This window comes from Cydia strobilella, chromosome 16 (assembly GCF_947568885.1).
Source record: "Cydia strobilella chromosome 16, ilCydStro3.1, whole genome shotgun sequence".
NCBI classification, from domain to species: domain Eukaryota; kingdom Metazoa; phylum Arthropoda; class Insecta; order Lepidoptera; family Tortricidae; genus Cydia; species Cydia strobilella.
The window spans coordinates 10,526,677-10,554,460 of record NC_086056.1 but is presented as its reverse complement, the minus strand read 5'-3'; the positions used below and the strand labels follow the sequence as shown (position 1 = coordinate 10,554,460).

The window sequence follows — 27,784 nt, the reverse complement described above, 5'->3', positions numbered from 1 at the left end:
GATGTGGGGGGTATTTCGTTTTTTCGCTCGTCACAGTGTTCGTTTTGTGTACAAGCTATTTTATCATCGCTTTGAAGGATAGTTCTGTCCGGCCGGCCTGACTCTTGATATGTGCGCTGCTGTTGACTTAGCGATCACTGGAATTTATTTCAAAAACAGATTACTGCTGGATAAAATAAATGCGTGTGTTTATTTTATTACTTTCGCAAACAGTTACAATATAATTGTGAAAACAAACGATTTAAATACTTTATACGCATCCGTTGTTTATGGCAAAGATAAGCCAAAGCTATCGGGGCTTCGGTTTATCTCAGCAATTCAGGATTCTACATAGCTGTAAATTTTTTGCCGGTTTTTCCGATTTACGAGGTTATAAATTCTGAACGAATGCGGATAGTAAAACGGAAAGCTGAGTGAATTTTTCAACAGGCCCTTATTTACATTTATGCTACATACGTTGTCTGTGGGTAATTTTATTGCCGATGACGCGATCGTAAAAGCGTAATGCGTGTTAATAATCATGTTTACATACGGACGTTTACATTTTCAGTAACATGGTGCTCATTAAAGGAACGAGCCTGGCGTCCATCGAAGAGGAAAAGGATAAAACGTTCGCCGGGTGAGTGGGAGTGCAACTAGTAATAAAATAAGATTTATTTATTACATCGATAAAGTTTTAACATGTTAGTTGTTAGATGTGTTTGTAAATTGTGTCGGTGTTTATCACTGACTACACATAGGAAGTGTTTATGAAATGCGCGAGATCACCACACATACTTTGGTGCAATTTTACTGAGTTGCATCCTAAAGTCCATCTAAGCTAATTTTGCACTAACTTTAACAAAACAAAGTGTAGTATTACAAATCATATTTTCACATAAATTTGACATTAATTATGACATTTCCACACGTTGTAATTGCTTAGTCCGACTCTACACCATTTTATAATACAACAGCCCAAACCAAGTTTAGACGCAACTGAAATAAGCGGTGCCCAACTAAATTGTGTTGACCGCGAGTTTTCTTCTTTCCTCTGTGTGTAACTGTGGGAATCATTAATTACCTATCTGTCAGTTGATAGCTTTCAAATAATACAAAGATGTCGTCCCATGAGAGTCATTCTTCCCACGCAGTAAGTAGTCGTCGTTATATTCTGAAATAGATATCATACACTACAGAAAAAGTGACCCAGTCCACCGGTGGTCAGCGGTAGTGGTCAGGACCGCGTAAGCTGAAGATCGGGTTCGATTCCCGCCTTGGACACTATTGATATCTATTTCAGTTTATAATTTATATATGTAGTGTGACTACTTAAACAACAATAATTTGATTTGTTCCCTAGTTAGTCGTCGTTAGTTATCCTCCAACACGCACTTCGCATATAACTAGCCAATATGTTTCATCTTGTAGTTGATGTGATATGTGTGTGCAGACTTGCGACCAGAGCTGGTGTACACGTTCATCGAGCAGGCTGTGCAGCCGGGGGCGCTGGTGGCTCTGAAATGCTCGGCGGTTGGCGAGCCGCCGCCTCGATTCAAATGGACGCTCGACTTGCAACCAATACCGCCGCATCATGGGTCAGTAATACGAGTGCCTTTGTTTTAAATTGTAAAAAAATGAGATATCCCCATCAGTTCTGTATAAATAATTCACATTAAAATAATGAGTTTCACTGTGGGTAAAAGCGTTTTAGTTTTAGTCCCAAAACTCAGCTACTTCGTACTAAAAAATATCTAGACATTTCGCAGACAATTTTTTTTAATATTTCCTGACGTCCTATATCTTTTGCTGTCTTATTATTTCAATCAGATCAGATAAAAAAAAAATTCTCCCATCCAGTTTATCTCAACGAGACCCTTTTAAGTATGGCGACGACATTTATTACATCGTGGGAAGAGTGTAACCTCCGGCGATCGGTCCTTACTCGGATCGTTTGGTAATGTACAAAACAACGCAAGCACTACGCGTTATGTGTAATAAATAAGGTTATAGCCTGCTGAAAGGCTAGTGGAGTGGTCTAAGTATATTTGCGATTATTTTTTATGTTTAGGGCGGTGATAACCGAGGGAAGAGACAGCGGGCCGGCGGGGATGGGGCCTGGTGGTAACTACGTCTTATCTACGCTATCGCTAAGCAGTGCGAAGGTCGAGCATGGCGGACGATACGAATGTCGCGCCAGTAACGCTCACGGCTCGGTCGCTCACGCTGCCAGGCTTAACGTCTATGGCAAGTATCTAATTAAAAGAATTAATTTATTTTATCTTCTATCTGACACTCTTAGTTGAATGCGTTCATTAAGGACTAGTACTTACTCCTATCGCAAGTAAGCAGCCTATGTTTTCAATACAAAAAACCGGCGTTACGCTATAAGACATGATTCTTACCGTAAAAGTTTATTTTTAGCCTATTAGATTGTCCCACTGCTGGGAAAAGGCTTTCCCCTGGTTTAAAATTCTAAAAAATATTCTTCAATTAGGGTAGGCCTCAAGGGCTCTTTTACAAGTCAATACATTTACAGTAATATCATATAATAAGTACATCATCCCTGTACCATATTCTAAGAAATAAACATTTGTATTTTGTATTTGTAAATACAACAGCCAATACCTGGGTAAACATTATATTGTAATAATCTTAAAAATAAATAATTACTACAATATAACAGATATGTGGGTTTTATCTTATCATTATTTATTGATCATTTAGAAGTAAGTCCTCCAAAACCTATTTTTGATAGATTTCTGGTTTATGTCTAAATCTTGGAGTTTTCGGACTCAATGACTTGATCAGTTGCTTTTTAAACACAGCCCGAGCATGTACAAATATAATGTTCAAAGCGTTTAAAGTTTAACTACTCTATATAATATACCTACTCTGACATTACGGTAAACACTAGAGCTCGTCTCAACTGAGATTTCACACGTTTAGTCACATTAGGAGAAGTGGGCTTAGCATAAATTAGCCAAATTGTGCCGATAAGCTTATGCCACGAATGAAGCTTTGCGGGAAGATCTCGCACTCGCAATAGTCTCCAATCTTATTACTTAAGCGGCTTATCAACATTACGATTTCTATTGTAGGTGTATTTTTGAAGTAAGACAATGCAATATATAAATATTTCACTTGTTCAAATCAACTTAGTTTTGTTCTAAATATTAAATCTACTTTTGCGCTTTATTCTAAGCTAATATTATTGCGTAGGCTATTGGTACTTAGCTAAATATTTTTGAATGTCTGTATAACAAAATTGTTTTTATTCTGAAAATACGTACAGAAAACTTTACATCAGTGTTTTATTTTGAAGAAAATAAATGAGATACTCATTTGTATAATAATTAGTATGATTGATACTTATATATTAAATTCACAATTTCTTTAAGGGCCTCCATATATTCGATCAATGAGTCCTGTAAAAGCAGTCGCTGGTTCAGACACAACAGTGTGGTGTCCATACTACGGATTCCCAATTGAGTAAGTAAACCGCACAAATACCTATTAGGTAGGTACATGACATTTTCGCCCATTTCCTAAAAGACCCTCCACTCTTTACTTTCCGTAACACACAGAGGAGCATTTGTTTAGAAGTCTCAATAAAAAGTGACTCATATACTTGCTTTTGAGGAATCACGTTTGAGGCCACCGGAAATGAACATGTCTAATACAACGCATAATACAATTAAAGTAACAGTTTCAACACGAGGTCCGAGGAAGCGAAATGTTATCCCGCTTGCCTCCGACGCCCCTGCGACAGAAACCCTGCCGCAGCACATATCCTTACGCTTCCTCAGGCCCCGATTTTTGTTTAAACAGTGTACGTAATATATAATGAAGTCATAAAAAATGCTTTATCTTTTTATAGTACAGTCAAATGGGACGGAGGAACTGGCAACGATCCTAGATATCAGCAAATCGACGGTCAACTCACCATAAGCAATGTAGATCGAAATAGAGACCAGGGCGGGTGGGTCTGCTCCGTCCTGACACCTGGCGGGGAACTAGCTCGGCGAGAGGTATATTTTATTTATTCATTGTTTCAATATGCTTAGAATTTCAAATAACCTTAAGACTTGAAAGGATACTTCTTATTATTCGCTTAAAAATATTCTCTTTTACGTTGGGTATTGCGTTACTTTGTAAATGGTTGTGTACAGTTTCTAAAGAAATGTATTTCGCAGAAATAAAGATGTTCTCCTGTACAATGGAGTTTTTAGTAAATAGAAATAACAATAGCTTTAATACCTCAATATAAAGCGCAGGCTAAAAGTATCAGATACACGCATTTGTAGGTAGCTTTCATCTGTATTCTCGCTATAAAATCACTACACCTTATAAAGAAAAACAAAGTCCCCGCCGCGTCTGTGTGTTTGTATGTATGTTTGTTCGCGATAAACTCAAAAACTACTAAACGGATTTTTATGCGGTTTTCATCTTTCAATAGAGTGATTTATGAGGAAGGTTTAAGTGTTATAATTTGTTAAGGTTCTACCCGTGTGAAGCCGGGGCGGGTCGCTAATAGTATTAAAAGTCGTATAAAATGCTATAGAATGTTATCCGATAGGATTCAAATTTACAGCCGGGTGCAAAAATACGTGGAATAAAAATGCATGAGATCTGGTATCAATGTATGCATAGTAAAATTATCATACCGTTTGTTGGCTATGGCTTTAAAAGAGTTCATATTAAAGTTATTTAAAAATTTAGCTCTATCTATATAGCTACTGAATAAAATATCGCGCAAAGCTTTAAATTTTATGAAATTGTATTTCAAATACTCGTAAAACGTTTAGAATACTTGAGCTAACTTTGTATTTCCGAGAAAAATAAACGAAAGTGTATCACTGCTAAAAGCTATTTCAAGCTTACATCGCATTAAAACTGAAATGTTGCACTTAACCATAGTACGTTATTATTCCTATCGCTATCAGGCGTTAGCGGGGGTGCACACAAATCACTGTAAGAACGTTCACGTCCGTACTTTGCAAAGCCCGAGTGTGAAATGTGTTAAGAGTTACGTTTTTCCAGGTGCAAATAACGGTGGTCTCTCCGCCCGTGCTCTCGCCAATCGTATTTCCACCTGGCTTAAGGGCCGGCGACCGAGCGCAACTAACCTGCACTGTCACCTCCGGTGACATGCCCGTCTATTTCTCCTGGCTTAAAGATCAAATTAACATACCTAGCGCACTACAGGTAATTTTGTAACTTATGCTAGTATCATTTAAGGTCGAGTTTAAATTCTAACTGTTTATTACATTTTAGGTCGATGAACGAGGTGCTGAATTTTATAGCATGTTGCTTTTCAAAAGTCTCACTGCAGCTCATAGTGGAATCTACACATGTGTCGTCACCAACACCGCCGGCAAAGCTAATACGTCTGCGGAATTAGCTATCAAAGGTATTCGATTCCTATTCGATTTCGAGTGAAGTTTCTTTTTTCTATTTCGGTGACTTCACGCGTTAGTTCTGTTTCAGTACCTCCGTATTGGCAAATCGAGCCTTCGGACACGGCGGTGCTGCTCAACGGATCGCTAACTATCAGTTGCGAGGCCCGGGGGCATCCTTCACCGGCTATTTATTGGACCAAATTCTCTGGTAAGTTTTAATCTAAAATTAGCGATTACTTTCTTGTTCGCGTTAGATTTTATTTCCATTTCATTTATTCATTAAATATGTACCACAAACTTTTCACTATTTCTAATTATACGTTTATTAGTTTAAACCAGTGTTTAAAGACATACTGTGCAGTAACAGTAGTGCTAGCGGTACGTCAAATAACGCTGCAAATTGTGTTAAAAGCATTAAAATCGGTACGATTGATCCTTAGGCCATTTGAATCAATTTGACCCGTACCACCAAAAAAAGGAGAGGAGTTATGACGTCATCTTTTTCTTGTATGGGGAAAGAAAAATTGTTCCGAAACCTATCGTGTGTGGTATTAAATGAAAGGGATTTTCGAGTCGATTTAAAAAAAATATCACATCATTACATTTCAGTTTTTTAATTAGAATAAAAATAATTTTCAACACATAGGTACCTATCAAGTTTGGGCTTCTCTAGATACGATACCGTTCAAAAGTTTTTTGTAAAATATACCTCTAATAATACCTATTGACCTTATTATATTTGGTCCACAATCACATATCTTTAGAATGTGCTCTGTGAGCATGATATCTATATTTATCTCCATATCTGTAGGTAAAATATTAGGTTAAATTACACCTGCAGGAATTATTTGTTAACAGGTAGTGCCGAAACGACGTTAGGAGCAGTCTCGGAGCCGGCGGTACTCAACAACGGGTCTCTAAGAATTGAGTCGGCGCGCGCCGAACACTCCGGCAAGTATCGGTGTCGGGCGGACAACGACGTCGCACCCGCGCTGTCCAAAACACTCACCATACACGTTAACGGTAAGATCAACTATAGCTATAGATATTCGTGGTGTCGCTACATACCTAAGCAAAAATTAAAACAAAAAATGTTTTAGAACCGGCAAGATTCGAGACTCCATCGGTGAATGTGACTGCAAAGCTCGGCGACACAGTGAGGCTGGCGTGTGTAGCCCGTGGAGACAGCCCACTTTCTACATCGTGGAGTCACTCTGGACGCGCACTGCCTAATTCTGATTATAGGTAAGGAATATTCGCGCCACGGAATACTCTTCCTGCTGAGTCCACCCGTTCTCGGCCGCGCCATACAAACCGTGTATACTTAAGTATATGTACATATACAGTTTCCTTTAAAATCAGAGTCTAACGTGTTGTCATAAAAATACCCTATCCGATGGTTTTCCGTTCCTGAACCGGGAAAACGGACAGAGGCAATTTACGTCTTACATAAAGAAAGTCATAAAAGAGAATTGCAGCTGCGAAGTCGGACTGGATATATCATAAAAGCGTAATTTTACTAGTAGTTGTTTTATTTGCCGGTCACTTACAAGGAAGGATACCCAACTGATGTCCGGCTCCGAGTTAATTTATTTTTATATATGTTATAGAGTAGTCTAAAATAACAGATACGTATTTTTTTATCTGCCCAAACTCAACCTACTGGGAGAAATTGGTCTCCAAAGTACTGAAAAGTGACAAAACCTTCTAACTTCTCTAAAGAGTTTTGTTCAAGCAAATTGCTAGTTAATTGGTGGTTTGATTATATATTGGAGAACATCTAAAAATAATGGACACGTGTTTTGTTAAATAATATAATATATATTACTTTCTGTCCTAACTTTATACTGTAAAAATTTCTGACAATATAGATGTACCTACGATTTTTTTGTATTTCTTACTGAAACATGTTATTTTAGAATGAGCATATCAGAAACCCGAAGCGCAGAAGGTCTGCGAAGTGAATTGGTAGTAGAGCGGGCTGACAGAAGAGACTCCGGCGTCTATCGGTGTCAGGCGACCAATCCTTATGGGCGGTCCGACCACTTTGTTCATCTTGCAGTGCAAGGTAAACGGACCCTATTGTAAGAGTAAAAAAACGCATGCTTGGTATGAAACAAAGAAGATGACAGCTTATATTTATTGTAATGTATGATTTTACGTTTTGTTAGAACCACCAGAGCCACCATCAAACTTCAGGGTCTTAGAGACCACATCGAGATCGGTCCGCCTGCAATGGCGGCGCCCTTACGATGGCAACTCGCCCGTCCTGGGCTACGTGGTGCAGTATCGGAAACACGACTCAACCAGCTCGGATACTTGGAGAGATGCGGATACGCACAATGTGTCTGTTTCGGCACATAACTTGGACAGTTACTCTGAGTACGTTGAATTATTCAATGTTATTAAGGGATGTATCAGGATCCCGAACTCAATTCAGAGTCAACGTTAACCCTTAATAAGGCAAAAGGCATGTGTTTACCACGACTTAGACTTTATTTAAAAATAGTGGAGTTTAATTTTGCGTAATTTCTGACAACCGCCTTACTAAGGGTTCAGTCGAATTTGGGAGATAATGATAACTCAAACTGAGACAGGCTGTTAAGTGTTAACCTTGTGTGATATCCAACTTGCGTGTGTTAGTCTGAGTGGTTACATTTACTTATTTTGAATTTCTAGTCATTGTCTTCAAGGTATACTTATTCAATAAACTAACCTTCACAACAGAACCGAAGGCGCCACAATATCCGGCCTCGAGCCAGCCACAGCCTACCTAGTCCGAGCGCGTACAGTGACGGCTCAATTCGCGTCAACTCATACGAGAGCGCTGCTCGCTCTAACATCGCATGAACCGCCGGCGCGTGCGCCGCTGAGTCTACGGGCTTCGGCTCCGAGGGCTTCCACTATCGAACTAGCTTGGCAGGTAAGGTTTAAATGTCTGTTGTCATCACGGACAGACAGACGGACAGCGGGGTCTTAGTAATAGGGTCCCGTTTTTACCCTTTGGGTACGTACCCTAAAAACTATTTTGTCGGTAAATCGCTCAATATGGCGCTACTGCAATAAAGATTCGATTAGAATAGAAATCAACCTATTCGACAACCGCCAATCTGTGCTTGAAAACGTCTGAACTCTGGGTTTATGGATAAAGCACCAACTATTGTTACAGCCACCACCATCTTCATCGTGGAACGGCGAGCTCTTGGGCTACTCTGTGTGGTGGTGGGCCTCAGCTGACGGTACATTGTCAGGAGGAGCCAACGTTGGGATGGAGTTCGCTACCGTGCGGGGGCAAATAACGAAATATACTATCGAGGGGCTGGAGCATTATACTCGGTTAGTACGAGTAAACATTATAGTTCGCGACCATTTGAGACAACCTGTATTTTTATATTTGAAAATTTAAATCAAACGTGAACTCGTTGGATTTGTAATTTTCAACTATGTAACTCTTCTTTTCTTTTCAACCATATTGTTATCGAGGTTTACAAATTGTTGTGTTTGTGTGCGAGATTTTCTCACTATCTTAACGTATTGTCATAACCTAATAACCTTAATTTGTTCTTGCTCTCGATAATGAAGAAAGTTCTGGTAGAGGCCACAACTATGTCATGTTTTTTTAGTATACTTGTCCTCTAGCCGTCCACGAATCAAAACTTGTCAAGATACATGCTATATTATTCTTTCACAATAAAGAGTACGATATGTAGGTAATGCAAAGCCTAATTATTGTTATAGGCTTCTGGGCAGCTATAATATAGAACAAAACCGTCAGAACTATCAAAACAAATAGGTTTCAGTCTCGTTTATATACGGGAAGAGCGACATAATTTAGTTTTCCAGTCTAATAATAACCCTTAAACTTTATTTTTACCACACCAGCTCGTAAAGGCTCTCTTGATTGTTCAAAAACTTATAAGAAAGTTGCATTTTATTCGGGTCTCTATTGTTTCCCATAAAGTTTCAAGTCATAATGTATTTTTTGTCCACATTTTCTTTAGTCATAATTTGGTTTTTCTCAGAAACGCGTAACTTTTCAGGATTGCCATAAAACAAACCTAACCTAACCTATCTATAGGATAACCTTACGAAAATCCTGAAAACTTAACGGTTTCAGAATTATGACTAATGATATCATCAATTATTACTAATGATAATGGTATCAATCATAACATTATGACTTTTAATAATTATGTCAAACAAAAGGACCCCATTTTATTCACATGTAAAGTAATCAAATGCAAATTTTGAGTTGTTTTCTTATGTTTGCTAGTAAAATTGACTTTTAAATGATGATATTGAATGATAAATATTTAATAACATTCATTTTAAATCGATTTGCTTTGATTTTGTTTGATATTTTACAGTTAGTATTTTCCTTGTGTTGGTGTGGTGAAAAATGTTGTGTTTCACTCGGTGGCAAAATTTGTTTAACCCTCGTGCCTTGAAACCCTTGCAACGCCAAAATTTCATTTTTCGAACCACTAGCTAAGCTCGTTGTTCAATTTTAGAATCTTTCGCTTGCTCTGTTATCAATATTAGTACGAGAGGGCAACAACTTTGCCCCTTGTAAAACAAATAACTATTTAAAAAAAACAAGCACAAACCGCTAATATGTTTTAGGTATTCCGTGAGCGTGAGAGCCTTCAACAGCGCTGGCGCGGGCCCAGCCACCGCGCCCGTCAATACGTTGACTCAAGAAAGTGGTAAGCACAGACTTGCTATTAGACTCCGCATGCATAAAAGTTCAACGTTTATAGTTTTTACAAGCTTTTATTTAGTTCCACCTGTCCCGTTCGGTTGTCTGTCCGTGTGTGGGTCTGTAATCAAATCCTGCATGATAAATTTCACCCCCTTCCCGGTTTCCGATGAAGCTGAAAATTTGCATACATAATGTAAATCGAGATACAATACAAAAATACAATATTATGGTATCATCGAGCTGATCTGATGATGGAGACAGGAGGTTATTATTATTATTAGCATTTTATAGTGCATCATTTTATATTACAACAGCCTATTTTTATACTACGTCAGTGCCAAACAAGCATACGGCCCGCCTGATGGTAAGCGGTCACTGACGCCTGCAACTCCAGAGGTGTTACATGCGCGTTGCCGACCCTAACACCCCGCGCCCTTGTTGAGCTCCGGCAACCTTACTCACCGGCAGGAACACAACACTATGACCCATACCCACCCACACCTATATTTACCCATATGTTTGTATGTAATTACCATGATTACGTTATCTAGGTATGCAATGATTTAAATTACAGTTGTTGGCCTTTATTTCTGTTGGATAGTTTCCACTGATGCATTAAAATACATCTGAAAGGGACCATCTTTAAGAAGGGGCTGATATTAGTATAGTTTAATCTACAAATCACAAACGTGAACGCAACTGAAATGAGTTGTTTCTTTTTCATAATAGAATGGGAGTGCCAATATAGCGTGTAGGGATTGTAGGGAAGTGATCTGGTGTTGGTAAGTGACGTGCGATTTATTGCTTCGAGAACTCTACGGAATTGATTAATACTTTTGTAGCTTTTCTTGAGTTTTTCTTATTCGACTTGATCCAGAATAACAAGCCTTTTAAAATTCGGCCAGTTTTAAAATTCCCAAATCCGACTATTGAAAATACAGACAGCAGCGCCAACCAATTCAGTTGTAATTTATTACCAATTTGATAAATTTGTCTGTGCGGCGCGCTCACAAAAGCTAAGATTCGCCGGTCCGTTTGCGCTTACGCGAATCATGAAGGAAAAGATACTACCTATCAAAATCTAACTTTGAGATTTGATTTCATCTCAAAATCTGATTTTTAACTGAATTGACAAATCTTGCATTATCTCTGTTCTCTAGAGTAACTTTTGGAACAATACCGTATTATTCCATAATATTATCTCACCGATGTGATATCGACAAAACGAAACAATGTTACAATCCAATGTAAAATCTTAATAGGATTTCACGAGCAGGAAACTGCTTAACGCGGATTTAAGTGAATATACAAGGAAAGTGCTTCAAAATATTATAAAAGTGAGCATTTGTATTTATGTAGCGCGTCTAGCAATTATAATCTGAAAGGAATGTTAATTGTATAAAGGAAAGAGTTTCTACGAATTAACTTGAAAGTAGTGATGCAATTAAATATAGTTAAACTTGTAATGCAGTTAATTTTGCTTTAAAATCCGGCTTAAAAACATTTTGTATATCACAAAAAGAAGGAAGTACAATTTTGTAAGTTTTTTGCATTGCTCTTATCCAGAGTTCCCGTTTCTTCCTGTACCTATTATTAATTTAGGTTAGATACTTACTCGAAGTTAGTACATACCTGGGATTGGATCTGACATAGATTAGATTATCCACTGATTTAACTAGATTAGTAGGTAATGTAGCTTAGTTACATCGTTTAGCGCAGTACCACGCGTCCTTAAAAATATAGGTAGCAGATACGATTTATCAATAGCGATACATATTATCTTATCCTATCTCTGAATCAATATTTTTAATCCTCTCAAATAAGAAAAAATCCAATGACATTCAATTAATAATGAAAATTTGGATTTTCTTTGTTCGCGACTCCCAGAACTTGCAGCGTGCTGTTTTATGTTTGAGGACTATCCTTTAATAGATCATATAAAAAAACCGACCAAGTGCGAGTCGGACTCGCGCACGAAGGGTTCCGTACCATTACGGAAAAAAAACAGCAAAAAAATCACGTTTGTTGTATGGGAGCCCCATTTAAATATTTATATTATTATATTTTTAGTATTTGTTGTTATAGCGGCAACAGAAATACATCATCTGTGAAAATTTCAACTGTCTAGCTATCACGGTTCATGAGATACAGCCTGGTGACAGACGGACAGACGGAAGGACAGACGGACAGCGGAGTCTTAGTAATAGGGTCCCATTTTTACCCTTTGGGTACGGAACCCTAAAAACTACTCAAGCTTCTATGCCACTTCATAGTTAAAAAAATGTATGCTGCATAAGTACGTAAACAGTGAAAAAATTTAAAAAAATAGTCAATTTTGCCTTTGATTGTTTGAACGTTCGTAGAATTTCATGTCATGTATCACATGTGACATGACATGACATTTGGAAAATAAATATATTTGTATATTTAATTTAAAGAATGCCCCACTTGTGTCCAGTGCCATCAGAAGGTCCCCGCGGCGTGCGCTGCCGCGCCGTGTCCCCGCAGAGCCTGAAGGTAGAGTGGTCACCACCGCCTGCGCACGCGCACCACGGTTCGCTGCTTGGATATAAGCTGCTCTACCGTCCTGAGCATAGTGAGTATGAGGAAATGTACGATCACCTGTGTGTAGACTTGCACGAGTTATTAGGTTCTAACTCATACTTTTTCTTCCCCATTTTATTTTTTAAATTACACGCCATACCAGCTGCGATATCTGTTAATATTATAGTAGGTGGCGTTCAAGTGACTGTATATTTAAATGTGTTCCTTAACTGCACAATAACTCTGGGACGCTAAATGGTTCATAAAAGTGCGCGCAATTTTATAAAGTCCAGCAATAACTTAATCTTAATAAACTCACATAAACTGCTTCCTTAATTACGCAATTCGAATAAACTAAACGCAATCACGCGAACACATTTCTCATTGGATATTAAGCATTGCATTTAGCAAATAAACTTGAAACAATCTCAATATTCCAAGCTGAATGATGGCAGTTGTTTGTCGGCAGCGGCAGAGTGGCTGGAGTGGGAGGTGCGCGGGAGCGGCGGGGGCAATTCAGGAGCGGGAGCGGAGGTTAAGAGGGTAGCGGGCGTGGAGACACTACTGCTGGCGTTGAGGCCGTACACGAACTATACGATACAAGCGTTGGCGTATACGGGAGCCGGGGATGGTGTGCCGGCTCATCCTGTGCACTGTATAACGCAGCAAGATGGTAATTTTCTTGTAATACTTATAAATCTCATTTTGATGAACTTAACTTTAAGATTCTCTCGACTCGTAGCTACAACATGTTGTAAATAATACTGCTAGCTAACTTAAGTAACTTGTTACAGCTCCTGGACCTCCTGCTGCTGTGAAGGTCGTCGCAACGTCCGTGACTTCCTTAGCAATTAGTTGGTTACCTCCAAGTCGGCCTAATGGACCAGTGCTGTATTATACAGTGTTTTATCGTGAACTTGGCAGGTAAAATATTTCTTTCTGCCTTAGGGATATTGTTATATAGTTGAATAAAAAATAAAGAAGTAAGAGTCGCTTGTTACTAACTTTTGTGCTTTAATTTGATCACAATCCAATAACGCCATTCCGTTATATTATTATTTATTTGATACACTAGCAGCTCTTGGAGCTGATGCGTGTATATCGATCACTTGTATTTTATTTTGCACTTTTCAAAGTTTTAAAATGTGTATCTAATAGTCTATTTTAGAAAGTGTTCACTGACGGTGCACTAACAACAGTTTCTGGTAGAGTTCCACAAATTTAATATGTTTTGGAGGAAGAAATAAGACAGAGAAAATAATGTTGATCTCATTTCTAAATATACATATAATTAGAGTTGGTCAGCTATCAATACTTTTACATCGTGTTGAGTGATATATGCTTTTATATAATCAGGGACAGGCCTCCGCAAACCACAACAGTGCAGGCAGAAGACAGCGATCCAACAGTGGGCTTGGGTGGCTCAGCCGAGTTAAGGTCCTTGTCCGAAGACGCCACATACGAAGCGTGGGTAGCCGCGCATTCTGTAGCTGGTGAGGGCGAGCCGTCCGCTCCTCAACCTGCAACTACTAGTTCTAGAGGTAAGTCCGGGGATTCAGGCGGCTCAACTGAGTTGAAGTTCTTGCCTGAAGATGCCACGTACAAGGCGTGGGTGGCCACGCTGTCTATGGCGGGCGAGGATGAGCCGTATGCTCCTCAACTCGCAACTACTAGTTCTACGTTCCTTGACAAATTATTTAGCAATGTAGATTAATTTACCTATTTACGTAAATGATGTTAAGGTTGCCATTAAAATTCGTCGGGTGGGTGTCAAAATTAAATTACCTTATCGCCTAAGACTAAGATTCCCGTCATAACTAAATAAAGAAACATCTTCATATTTACGTACATAACACAATAAATTAAGCTGAGTACCATAGCCAGCACGGAAAGTTATTCGTCTTAGTTATTCCCGTTCAAAGTAAACGATCTTATGGCAAATAAAGTGGTCAAAATGCTTAATACCTACTCTCATTTAGATTTTTTTATGAAAAGCTGCATATGGAATCATTATTTCTGTCCAGCGGGCGTACGCTTGCTCTCCTTCGGCGTGTGGGCACGAGTACAATGCGGCCATTCACTGCGTTTGGCGTGCGTGTGGAGAGGAGAGCCGATGCCGCGCGCGCGGTGGCTGCGTGGAGACCGACCCGTCACACACGACCCGAGGACGCACCTCACACCCCATGGACATCTTTCTATACATGGTCAGTGTTGTGACTTTAAGTCAGTTTAGATTGATGATCAGGGCGCTCATATTTAGTAGGTAGTGCGTTAGGTGCTGACATGGGCGTGTCACCTACAGTCTGCATACGAACTCCTCTTCGCATCCACCACGCTCTGTGTTATGTGCGACGCACACCCTCTTGCTTCCTTAGCTCTAGCTCTACATGGACGGTAGCGGACATAAGCCTTGGAGTTCAGTCACAATATAAATATTTTCGCTTCATCACCTTCATAAACTTTTATGTTCCTTTTCTTTACAACAGAAGTGGACGCCTCAACAAGCGGCAACTATACATGTGCAGCGCGCAACGCCTTCGGTTCTGAGGAAGTGACGTATCGGGTGGAGTGTGCCGTTCCTCCGTCTGCGCCTGCGCTGTTACTCGACCATGCGGCGCACAGGGAAGCCAAGCTCACGTGGCGGACCACACACCATCCTGCTGCGCCACCACACGGCAAGTACACAAGCATCTTGGGGCCTGTTGCACCAATGTTCGTTAAAAATTTCTTGATATGAAAATAGCCGTCGTTACCATATTCGACATTATTCAAGTCAGTGAATTTTCCTGGTGCAATCCACCGTTACTCGTTTCAATTCAGTAGATTATTTTAAAGTCAACCGTAACTTACATATAATACAGGTACACAGAAATGGTGTGGTCTAATAATACAAAACCAGGTCTACTTGAGGGCGATGCCAAATTTTAATTCTAAATTGCTTACGAGCGTCTTTTTTTGTCGTCGCTTCTAAAGTTTTGATAATATGCTAAAATACAACTATCAGCATTACGATTCTCTACAATGTCAGGATTGAAAACCGCATGTCAAAAATTTTGACCCCCAATTAAATACTTTAGTTGTTAAAAACGCTTGATGCGCTATCCTTGTACCCAGCCCCAATTTAAGCACGTCAAGTCACTTGGCGGATTACGGCAGCCGTCTGCGACTATTCGCTCCTATACGTGATTGTGTTACTATGGCAAACGGAAATTATCCAAATGACTGTTCCGATTTAGCCTGTTAGTGTTCTACTTTTAAAGTCTTTAAGTCTTTATGTTCTGAACGACGTTAGACTAATATTATCAATGTGTCATTGCAACCCATACTAAATTCCAGTTCATGGAGTAATATATTATTGTCTAATGCCGTTTGAGAAATAATGCGCCTATACTATACCTTAGTGAAGAATGATCTAAATGGAGGGTGGATTAATAGCGAGAAATATGACAAGAGCTTTTGTTGAAATGAAATAATTTGACCTCAGCATCCCACCGTCCTAATACGAGTACTAATTACCTACGATAAAATTTTAATCATTATTAAATGCGACAGACTTGCTTGCGTTCTATTTTAACCCTTAAATGCATGATTTTTCTCTTTTTGCCCGAAATTAATATAATATGTAAGACGTAATTATTTGCTGATTATGGGAAAAATGGTAAAAAAATATAACATCGATTTTCACTGCAAAATCAGTGTTAGAAGTTGCGTAGGCTAAATCATATTTAATGTATATATAAAATTTTCAGTAAGTGATATGAAAAATCTTACTACCATCAGAAAGGTACACTATTTGTGATATACCTATGATAAAGTTTTTAAATATAAAATAGTTACAACCCCGAAAAAAACGTCCAAAATCACATACTAATAATCATCAACTTCTGGATTTTTCCAAGTCTTCCGACATTTCGTCTTAAAACGAATATAGTTTTTATAAATTAAAATACTGCGTATATTTAAATAAAAAATCGGTTACTGAGTAGTTTTACTATTTAAATAATATAAAGGAACAAATAGATTTTATCTGATTATGTATAAATTTAGTTTATTTTTATTTTTATTTATTGAATAAGGAAACAAATTACAGTTTGTTAGATTATTACAAGACCCATCGTAGGCAAAACCTTATGGAGGTTTGTGTGCCGATGGGGAGTTCGAGAATAACATAAAGAAAAACAATATTATATCCTATATCTTATCATAAGTATGATTCTTAGTATACATAGCTTGTGTCGTTAGTTTTTAAAAAGTGCATTTTAACGACTTTTTTTATATGTTTATTTAAATATTTAGCACAAACAACTTCTGGCAGACCATTCAATATTTTAGGTAATATATATATATATATAGTTTGTTGTTTTTGTTGTGTAGGCTGCATCCTACACTATGCATTTAAGAGTTAAAACAAAAGAAATTCAATTCTATTTTCTAATACCACTGATTAAAATTCTAGTATGTCGGACCGCTAGAGAATTACACGCTTCTATTTTACTTCTACCTGGGAATCGAAGTCTTTCAAATCCGCAATACAGATCACTGATTTAAACCTTCACGATACAATACAGATACAATACAATACAGACGCTGCTTACCATGGTACTGAAATTGATAGTGTACCAATAGATTGCTATGGAACTTTGTGTAAACTGTCTGTTTCCAGAAAGCGGTAAACGGAATCTCGTTCGTTATATCATGATAACTTTAAAAGTAATATACAAAATTTGTAATCTTAACAGTGTTGTACTTTTAGGATTTACCATATGGTGGGTACGAGTACGCGATGACAGCGTAGACAGCTTGGAAGCTGGTTCAAGAGTAGAAGAAGAGAAGAAGCTAGAAGCCGGTGGAGAGGCGTCCAGCGTGATGCTCAGGTCTTTGTCCTGTGGGGCGTCGTATTCAGTGCGCGCGGTGGCGCATTCGAGGGCGGGGCCGTCGCCACCGTCGGTACCATTGTTGGTCAAGACGAAACCACCAGGTTAGGATATTTTAACAATAATTTTACTTTTAGGTTTTTAAATGACAGCTTGGTGGCTGGTTCGAGAGAAGGAGACAGGAAGCTAGAAGCCGGTGGGGAGGCGTCCAGCGTGATGCTCAGGTCTTTGTCCTGTGGGGCGTCGTATTCAGTGCGCGCGGTGGCGCATTCAAGAGCGGGGCCGTCGCCACTGAGAGGCCTATAAAAATGTCTTCCGTTCATTCTAATATGAATCGTTATTATGACTAATCAAAATTGCATTTGTGTTGGCAAGTTTTGATGTCTGGGAGGCTAGAGTATATGGCGCCCAATTATATTTATTAGACGTAGATGTATTATGTAATAAGTAAAAATTATATGGCTTAGATATGTATAATGATGAGTATAAGTAACTATTTTTTCTGAATGTTATTTGTACAACAATTTTACCTACCTACCCAGAGAAGAAACTAGCTTTTAAACGGATTTATTTATTTATTTATTATTTATTCGGATAAGGATTTCCTTAAGTGCATTCACTTACTTAGTGTCAGTGCCTAAACTTAGCTAGAAATTAACTTAGGCATCTGAAGTCCTCAACTTGGATTTACTGCTAATGTCTGCGGACATCGACTTTAGTGTCCAGTAATATGTTAACATTTTCTCTGTACTTACAATGCTATTTATATTTTTTTATTAAATAAACATCTTTACTTTGTTGTTGCACATGCAGGTTGCCTTGTTAGCGTGTTTTAAATATTAGTAGAAAATCAAATGGATTAAACTTATCCGACAGCATAAACTGATTTTAAAATACCTGTACAGCAAGCTGCAAAAGTGTATGGACACTTTATGAATGAATTGCATTCAGTACCTACATGCAATCTTGCAGCTCGCTGTACATTTCAGATTTAATAATATTAGTGTCATTTTCTGATTTAATTACCTTCTCATTTGCATCTACGCATTATTTAGTCCATAAATAACGTCAACATTGAAGGGATTGAAGAACCTTTTAAAACGATATTGTATGTTATCTTCCCTAGTGTTAGTATGGGAAGGAGGGGGAGGCCGGCGCGATCAAGAGGAAGGCGCTGAAGCGGCGATATGGAGCAACAGCAGTGCCCTCGCATTAGATGCTAGAAGGGCCGTGCGGTGTAATGCACGCCTAGTCAGACTGCAGTGGCGACGGGCTGACGCCGGTGCTGCGTTGTGGACTGATGCTGATCTTACGTCACTACATCATCATAGGGAGGTGAGCAACTGTAGCAATAGCAGGATCAATAGATAAACGTAGCAATAGCAGGGTCTTTGAATTTGACGTTCGAAGGGCCGTGTGTTATAATGCGCGCCTGGTCAGACTGCAGTGGCGACGGGCGGATGACGCCGGCGCTGCGTTGTGGACTGATGTCCTTACCTTACGTCGTTACATCATCTTAGGAAGGAGTATGAGTACAGAAAGAAATATGCAGAAAGGGATGGGAGTCTTGTGAACCTGTTATATTAATGGGCCAACGCGATGAAGCTGTGGTGCTGTGAACAGATGTTGATCTAACTCGCGGCATCTTCGTAAACAGGTTTGTAATTTGAGATAATGGTAATATAAACTAAAGTGACTTGCTGTTAAGCTGTTATGTATTTATCACACTGAACCTGAATTATATATTTTGCTGATGAGTTTGTAGGTATAATAAATTATTGGCGCTTATATTTTTGGGCAGGTGGTGATCGGTGGTCTCACAGCGGGCGCGTGGTACGCCCTCCGACTGTGGACGTCCACGGAGTCATCGAGACACCAAGCCATAATTTACGCTGCTACCACTACCCACGCTGGAGGTACACATGACTATATTATTCTTAATTTCGCATTTCGCATTATCACAGTCCGAGCGCGAATGTCAAGGATTCGGGAGCAGAAGCAGAGGCACCTGGCGCAGGGATGTGACAATCGGGGCCATCGGGGTTAATATCGCTTCCTCAGACTTAGTGTAGGAACTTTAGCTTCAAGTACTAAACTCTATTCATTGTCCAAATCACAGCAATACCATACTTTTACAAAGCACACCGTCCAGAATACCTGCTTATTTCTGTATTAAAGTTTGTAAGTACGTTGTTTAGAGATTAAATTTAAGTTGACCATACCATGCAGCGCTCAAACTTTTCGACCTTAACTCGCGACACATTTCCGATTGTTATGACACCGTCCTGCTGGTCTGGGCGGTTCAACAAAGTTACAAGTTGCAATGAAGTTAAATTGTTCGGTTTAAAGCTCTTACAAGTTTTCTCTCAATGGCGTAAACCATATATACTGGCGTGGATAAAATATAGGTAACTGAATTGGATATATGATTCTATCATGTTTCCTATTTTAAAAATGTATAATATATCTTACGTCACACTTGACTGTGGTTATACATAGTTTGGTATACCTATAGGTAATTATACGATTGGCCGCCAACATACTCGTAATATAGGTACTTACTTAGTTACAATCGCCCTCAGGGGCATCAGGTATATTTGGAGCGCGAGCGGTCAATGTGTTCACAAATATCTAAAGTATTTAAACAAAAAAGCCTCTAATATCGATACGTTTAAAATCCCAAGAACGCCCTCTTGACAGCCCGATCCTCTCCCATTCTATGTGAACGAACCAGCGAAGTTTGTGGGCTTTCGTTTCACCGATGATATTTTGCTCGGCCACTAACTCCTCGATATTTGCTCATAAAAGTATAGAATATTCTTTGTTGAAGAATCACGGGACGTCGATTATTAATGACACATTATTTTTCAGAGCGTCTTCGACGACCAGTGGCCTTCCAATCAGAAGGCAGCTCAGTAGGGACGATTGGAAGCAACGCCGAGGCCGAGCGGGTACTCGGTGCAGTATCGCTGGCCTTCGCAGGATTAGCTGCTGTTGCTGTCACGGCTTTGATACTTGTTCTACTGGCTAAGCGAAGGTAAGAGTCTTAGTCTTACCGTAAGACTAACGACTGGTAGCATTTCAAGAAGGTACCTAGCTGAGTTGATACCATGACAAGCAACGCCGAAGCCAAACTGTACTGGTGCGCGAGACAAACTAAACTACTTAAAAGTACCTCAGTTGGTCCATCGCAAAATAGCGCAGGACCATTTAAGTCGGAGAATCGGACATCTTAAGTATTGTAAGTTTATATTGAAATAAATAAATGATATGAAATGAAATGAATCTTTTGGTTGACTAATGGATGGTGATGGTGATGAATTAAACACAAATCCTTAAAAATAAAACTTCTTACAAACCCCTGTTAAATTTTGTCTCTTTCTAACAAACAGAAATTTCAAAATTACTGATAGGGACAAACGATTATCAATCGTTTGTTAGATTTGACAAATGTTTAGGAAAACGCCATAAGTCGTACACCTGTGAAATACATTATGTTATTTTGATAGACCATAGCGGGACGAATGAGGTGAGGCATCTTCAGAGTTGAATTATTTAAACTTGATTTGTTATTGAGGAACTTGCCACGATTTAAATTGATGTCATTTTAATCGTCTTTTAAAATCCATCGCAGTGCATTTCGCTTGTACTAAAACCATTAAGATTAGATTATCCGATTTTGCATGTACAACCAGCCTTAAAGTTTGTAGTCTATGATTGTTCATTATTTTAGTATGTGGGTATTTTTGCACTTTGTAATTTTTCCTCAGTCACCCGTTGACCACGAACGCTGTAAAGAGTTCGAAACGTCGGGATGTATTATAAATTCAATATACGCGATATAATCCGTTTTCATAGTTTTATTTCATCATTAAGATTATCGTTATAATTTTATTTATTCCCACAATGATAGTTCCTTTTAACTTTAATGGTCTGGAATTTTACTAGCTACCTCGTTATACCTAATCTCCGACTCAGTTAAACCCAGCTTCAGATTACGATTCAACTTTACAAACCAGCTTGGTGAGCGATTTGTGCCCCGAATGCCTCCAATGTTGGCCGTAACCGGAATAATAGCTCGTTTATATCAGAAGGCAGTTGGGTAAGCTTGAACAATACTGTGTAGTCATGTAGCTTAAGTTTGCAGAGCAAACAAAGACTTACTGCTGCATTTAAGTTATGCAACAATCCTTTTATATGTTTGGCTTCAAAAAGCAATAATTAAATAATGAATTTATCCCCAATATCCATGAATGGATTCTTAAAATACAAACAATTGCTTAAAATTTCGGTATCAGAAAAAATAGTTTTTGTTTTTCCATTCGGTCATGTCAGTTACCTACTTAATTCTACCATTTCGTTTGAATGCTTTCAAGTCGTCACACCTCTTCTTTTCGGCCTGCCGGCAACTCGACCTGCGCCTTCTTCGGTGTCTCGTAGGCAGCCATTTTGGACCCACAAAAGGATAAAGATATCGTTCTAAAAGAGGTGATTTCTGAGAAATGAAAAAGGAGTTAACCTGCTTACGACTGCAGTGGCAGTGAAGGTATGTTCTTATAAGATTAAAAGTCGTTTAAAAATAGTCACGTTGGTAAGTACACTTCAGGTACAAATCTCTGAAAAGGTGCATGCGCTACTAAACTGCTACTGCAACGGAAATGAAACTCGCAAATGCATCAGACTCGTACCAGAGACAAGAATAAAATATAGACAATAAAGTACGCTTATCTATAATATATACGCACGAGAAAAAATAACACTATAAGTATGTGACGTAAAAGGAAACAGTATAGAAACGGAATAGGGATGTTAAAAATAAATAAACAATAAATAAATAAATATTATAGCACATTCTTACACAAATTGACTAAGCCCCACAGTAAGCTCAAGAAGGCTTGTAAGTGGGTACTCAGACATATAATATACAAATACTAAATACATTCTAACACCCAAGCTTTTAGCTCCAATGTTAATTATTAATTATACATATTTCTAATCACAGACAAACAAAATAAATTAGACTATCAGTTTATTTTTTACCCTACACTGAATGTCTTTGTCACTTTCCATACAGTGTGTTTGAATCATATCGCCATGATTAATTGCGTTAAGTACTCAATTAAGTAAATTGCCTCTAAAAAAAGCATTAAATGCAGTCAGTTTCTACTTTCGTCTTCGATTTTTCTATTGTTCATTGTACGATTGTATAAAGTTGCGAGTTTATTGTGCACATCTCTTATTCGTAAGAAAGTCGTAGTGGTAAAAAATCATATACCTGCAAATTTGTAGTACGTATCTACTCGTATCGTCACCTTTAAACTCTTATGTGAGACGAACGAAACTTTCCCTGATATGATATCCCACATACAAAAATGACAGTTTCATTGGACAATGGGCTACCCAATTCGTCTGGAGGTGCACTAAAGTCACAGTTGAATTGGGCAGACATCACAGCTTATGGCGTTATTATTATTATTTTTTATACTACGTCGGTGGCAAACAAGCATACGGCCCGCCTGATGTTAAGCAGTCTCCGTAGCCTATGTACGCCTGCAACTCCAGAGGAGTTATATGCGCGTTGCCGACCCTAACACTCCTCTCCCTCCTTGAGCTCTGTCAACCTTACTCACCGGCAGGAACACAACACTATGCACAACACAACGTTATACATAAACACTAATAAGCCGTTAATAATTTTGTCTCGCCTTAACCTTTGTTCTGACATATATACGTTTGTTAGAAAGAGACAAACTTTAACAGAGGTTTGCTATTACTTTATAAATAAAGGGTGTCTTTACTATTAGCTCGTCTTTCGCAACACTACGCTTGTGAACGCAGGCATTTGCATCCAGTAAAGCACAAATGAACGCCAGCTCTGTTTTTGTTTGTTTTGTTCGCGCTACATTTTACATGAAATAATTTTTAAGAAAAAAAAACCGACTTCAATGGGGGATGCCGCTGAAAGTTTACTTATTGTTGATGGTGCACTCTTAGATTCCAGACAATAAAATGAAAAAGACAGCATCTTTTGCCTAATTATGTAGAAAAGGAGGTAAAACGACCCACTTTTCTAGTAGCATTTCGTTTTTGTAAGGGTTGCAGTTCTAACCTAACCTAACCTACTTTTATGATAGCATTTCGTTTCTGTAAGGGTCACAGCTCTAGCCTAACCTAACCTACTTTTCTGATAGCAGTTCTGTTCTGTGAGAATCGCAGTTCAAAACCCACCCACCCACCTAACCCACTTTTCTAGTAGCATTTCCGGGTCCGGGTCTGGGTCCGGATCCGAGTCCGGGTCCGTGTCCGGCTGTCCGGGTCCAAGTTTGGGTCAGAGTTCGGTCCGGATCCGGGTCCGAGTTGAGGTCCATGTTCAGACCCGGGTCCGGGTCCGAGTCCGGGTCCAAGTTTGGGTCTGGCTCCATAAGGAAGAGAACAAATCGCCAAACGTGAACTATGTGTCATTGATGAGTTCCATTCTGATCATCATCAGCAGTTCCACTTCATCAAATGTCACTTTTTTAAATGTAAATGCTGGATTAGTTGATGAAAATACAAAAATCACTATATGTATGCCTTTCACATTTGAGGAGTTCCCTCGGTTCCTCGTGGGTTTCATCATCAGAACTCGAGCTTGACAAAAAAAAGTCTTAAAAACTTAAGTTGCTTAACAAACATAACGAAGAGGACAAATCGCCAAACGTGAACTATGCGTCATTGAAGAGTTCCGTTCTGATCATCATCAGCAGTTCCACTTCATCAAATGTCACTTTTTTAAATGTGTGCTTGATTTGTTGATGAAAATACTAAAATCACTATATGTATGCCTTTAACATTTGAGGAGTTCCCTCGATTCCTCATGGATCCCATCATCAGAACTGCTTTTTGACAAAAACGGGACCAATCTGTATGTATATACCTATTACCATCAAAAAAATAATTTTCAAAATCGGTCCAGAAATGACGGAGTTATGGAGTAACAAACATTAAAAAAAAACAGTAACCGAATCTTGTAGTCGGTTAAAAAGTAAGTTTCGTGACCGAACGCGTTTACTAACGAAGTTAGCTTTTAAATGTTACCAGTGAATTATATTTACTTCTTCGGGACAAAAATCAATATTGTACTTTTTTCTTGTGCAGTAATCGTATTTGTCCTTTTAGTTAATTAATGCACTGTTCCATTAGGTACTTTTGTGAAATTACTAATAAGTACCTACTCAGTAAACATTCATTAGTTTTTTTTACATTTTGGTTAATCTTAATCAAAGTAGACGCCGAGCAATAGGTATCGGTGCTAGGGTGAGGCAACAAGGATGTGTCCAAATGTTAAGATAAACCGTTAACATCAAGTAAACCGATTGTATAAAATTATTTCGGCCCGGTATCCAATATTGTATCGGAAAATGTCAAATTGCAGACGGCTTCACAAATTAAGCAAACAATTATATATGTAAACATAATCTAATTAGCGTTTTAAAAAATCTCGCGAAAAGGTTTTCTGTTGCCTATCTGTAGGTTTTTTTTTATTTCTCCCAACTTATAATTTAATAAATAAATAAATATGCATATTTGTTCAGTACCCTGTGGCCATGCGGCGGAGCAGTGGACGAAGAGACGCGCCGCTGCAGCCACTCGGTCACCAGCACCGACAAATCAGTGTGCCCTGAACAGCAGAACATGCGCAACTGCCAACACGACTACAAGCACGACAAGTTGTCGCCAGCCTCGGGTTCGTATGTCTATGAGAAACAGTGGTGTGTCTGCCATCCACAACAGAATATAGTAGGCAAAGTTTAAACCGCCTGAGATAGGCTAAAAAAAAATCCTAACGTTTCGCTTTTTGAGGCAGCCTGTAGTCCTCTCAGCAACGTAATCAAAAAAAAAACCCATAGTTGTTTTACGAAAACTATAATATAAGCCTCATTTACGAGTATATGGATATTTTTACTTCTGTTTGATTTTTGCATGCTCTCTCTAAACTATTTTTGGTTCGAATAACCATGGTTAAAAATCATTGACATATGTAAATGCTTAAGTAGTACAGTATTTAAATGAAATGTATCTGAAGATATATATATATTTTGTAAATCTATTAAAGATTGATACTTTTGAAAAAAAAAAAAAAAAAAATTATAAATAATTAAATATACATATACCACTGCGGAGCTATTTTGCCAGTGTGTTCATTCCTAGTTTAAAACACATTTTATCTTTTACCTCCCAATCTAAATCGATCGCAAGATTTATTCAACATTTTGCTTACGCAGATGTATACGAAATAAGTCCGTACGCGACGTTCGCCGTCGGAGGCGAAACAGCAGCGACACTGGACCACACGCTGCAGTTCCGAACGTTCGGTCATCGCGACAATGATGCTCCTCCTCACAGGCCTTGCAGGAAACACCCGCAGAGGCATCGGGACCGGTCAGAGGGTAAGACGTATGGTAGGTATCCTGACGGTTGTATATTATCAAAAAGTTTGGTTAACCCTAGCTAACCCCATCACGACGTACGCCGTCGGAGGTGAAACAGCACACCACACGTTACAGTTCCGGACCTTCGGTCGTCGCGACAGCGTGGGTCATGTTTAGACACAATTCCTACCATGAGAGAAAAAAACAAGTTTGATTTTTGTCTCTTGTACGTGTTTGCAAAGTATCATTTAAACTAGACTTTATATCTTGACCATATACCGCGTTTCGACTGTTGCATTCTAGCGTTTGTAGCAACTGTGCCATGAACGATGAACGCCAGTATCTCAAGATCCATAAAGCTTTATAGTTTTTTTTAAATTTCGAGCAACTATCTCTGTAACTCTAATTACGCCTTTATTGGAGTAAAAGTACCAACCTATTTGTTCTAAATAAAAGCATGTTATCTGTTTAACAGTGGAGAAGCACCACTCGGACTGCGAGCTGCAGCAGCTCAGTCGCTACGAGAAGGTGCGGCCGAGACACTGCGCTGGCACCTCCTACTGCGTGCCCCTCGCACACCATGGTAATTACATTTTATAAACACATACAGCCTTGCCCAAAAGTATTGAATTATTTTTCTTTCTTTACTTCAATTATTTACTAATAATGTCTAACTAGCGTAAAACAAATATTCAGCCTGTAACAATAAAAGAAACGTTGCTCGAAAAATGCCTAATTAAAATATCAAGATCTGTATGAAAAGCCTAAGCTTATATATTAAATAATTATAGGTACAATAACCAGAAGGTTTCTTCGATAACATAGCACGAAATTAGTAATTGCTTTAATGAAATGAAATCGTGTCAGATACTTTTGCACGCTTCGGTGTGCAGGAGATTATTGCTGGAGGTACAAGACAATGAGTATATATTTCATCACAATGTCCAAAAGAGCGTGACATGAGCATAGCAATAATCAATTGTGCTGGCGGATCTGCAACATTTTATAAAAAAAAAAATACTTACGATAAATTGTATTTCTGCCATAATTTTATACATTAAAGCACAGATTTAATATATACGCTCTGTGCATTAAAGGTTTAATCGCGTTGAATGCGTTTCGATTATATGCTCTGGGCAAGAGGATTTCATCCAGCATTGTACGTGAATACTAAAAATATTATAATTAAAAAGGTTTGCATGCTTACATTTACCTGAATTATTCTCTTGCATTTTGCGTTTTATTTTCATGAGTAAAATCTCTTCTTACATTATTATATAACTATCATTAGGCGGTGCAGGCAGCGGAGTCGGAGTCGGAGGCGGCAGCGGGGGTGGATTTTCGGAAGTGTATGCTGGCGACTCCAGCGCCGAATCCGGACCCGGTTCTCTGTCCCCGCGCACCCATCACGAGCACAGCTAGCGTGAAAGCTACAAACAAACATGCATATCGCATAATAAACAAGTTAAATTAAAATAAAATTTAGAAACATTGACCACATCTAGACAGATTACTTTGGACCTATCTGACATCGTCAAATATGGCAAAATTAACCCAATTAAATGTTAACCCCTCTATTAAAAATGCATTCTAGTCCGCATGAAAAAAACAACTAAAATAATAATGGCCACAACGATGGGTTAACCGGTTAACCCCGGATTAGTGGGATGGTGCAACTGGCCCTACCTAATTAACGTCATCTAAAGTCATTTTAGTATATACCAGCATTATTATTTGTGGATCTGAAAATATTTAAATAAATATAATAATATTAATATTTTATTATAATTACATAAATAACACATTACTTAAGTTTTTACTGAACGATTAACCGCTTGAGCAATCAAAATTTAAACCCTCAAGGTCGTTTTT

General features: G+C 38.6%; 2 protein-coding genes across 2 annotated transcripts in view; one reads left to right on the top strand and one right to left on the bottom strand.

Annotated features, from left to right (window-relative positions):
• Window positions 1-27,755, top strand: LOC134748328 (cell adhesion molecule Dscam2-like). Its single transcript, XM_063683095.1, has 29 exons — window positions 1-619; window positions 1,433-1,577; window positions 2,051-2,226; window positions 3,381-3,471; window positions 3,860-4,010; window positions 5,023-5,187; window positions 5,257-5,392; window positions 5,470-5,589; window positions 6,240-6,404; window positions 6,482-6,626; window positions 7,301-7,449; window positions 7,553-7,763; window positions 8,109-8,304; window positions 8,551-8,717; window positions 10,005-10,087; window positions 12,542-12,679; window positions 13,097-13,300; window positions 13,422-13,551; window positions 13,984-14,168; window positions 14,652-14,831; window positions 15,114-15,302; window positions 17,381-17,605; window positions 18,628-18,836; window positions 19,303-19,417; window positions 20,373-20,538; window positions 25,076-25,227; window positions 25,766-25,942; window positions 26,388-26,495; window positions 27,204-27,755. The coding sequence occupies exons 1-29, from the start codon at window positions 505-507 to the stop codon at window positions 27,332-27,334; spliced, it is 4,524 nt and encodes a 1,507-aa protein (XP_063539165.1). The 5' UTR covers window positions 1-504; the 3' UTR covers window positions 27,335-27,755.
• The window catches only part of LOC134748321 (protein max), a 91,623-nt gene continuing 73,148 nt past the window's right edge, over window positions 9,310-27,784 (bottom strand). Inside the window, exon 6 of the transcript XR_010128401.1 lies at window positions 9,310-9,453. The gene's annotated coding sequence lies outside the window, so the exon portion shown is untranslated. The remainder of the gene's footprint in view (window positions 9,454-27,784) is intronic.

Bases quoted from the DNA above. Each gene is read 5' to 3' on its own strand.
- LOC134748328 (XM_063683095.1), top strand. From the start codon at position 505: ATGCGTGTTAATAATCATGTTTACATACGGACGTTTACATTTTCAGTA. The intron at 4,011-5,022 runs GTATATTTTATT...ACGTTTTTCCAG, and splicing joins GGGAACTAGCTCGGCGAGAG to GTGCAAATAACGGTGGTCTC. The intron at 20,539-25,075 runs GTAAGAGTCTTA...ATATTTGTTCAG, and splicing joins GTTCTACTGGCTAAGCGAAG to TACCCTGTGGCCATGCGGCG.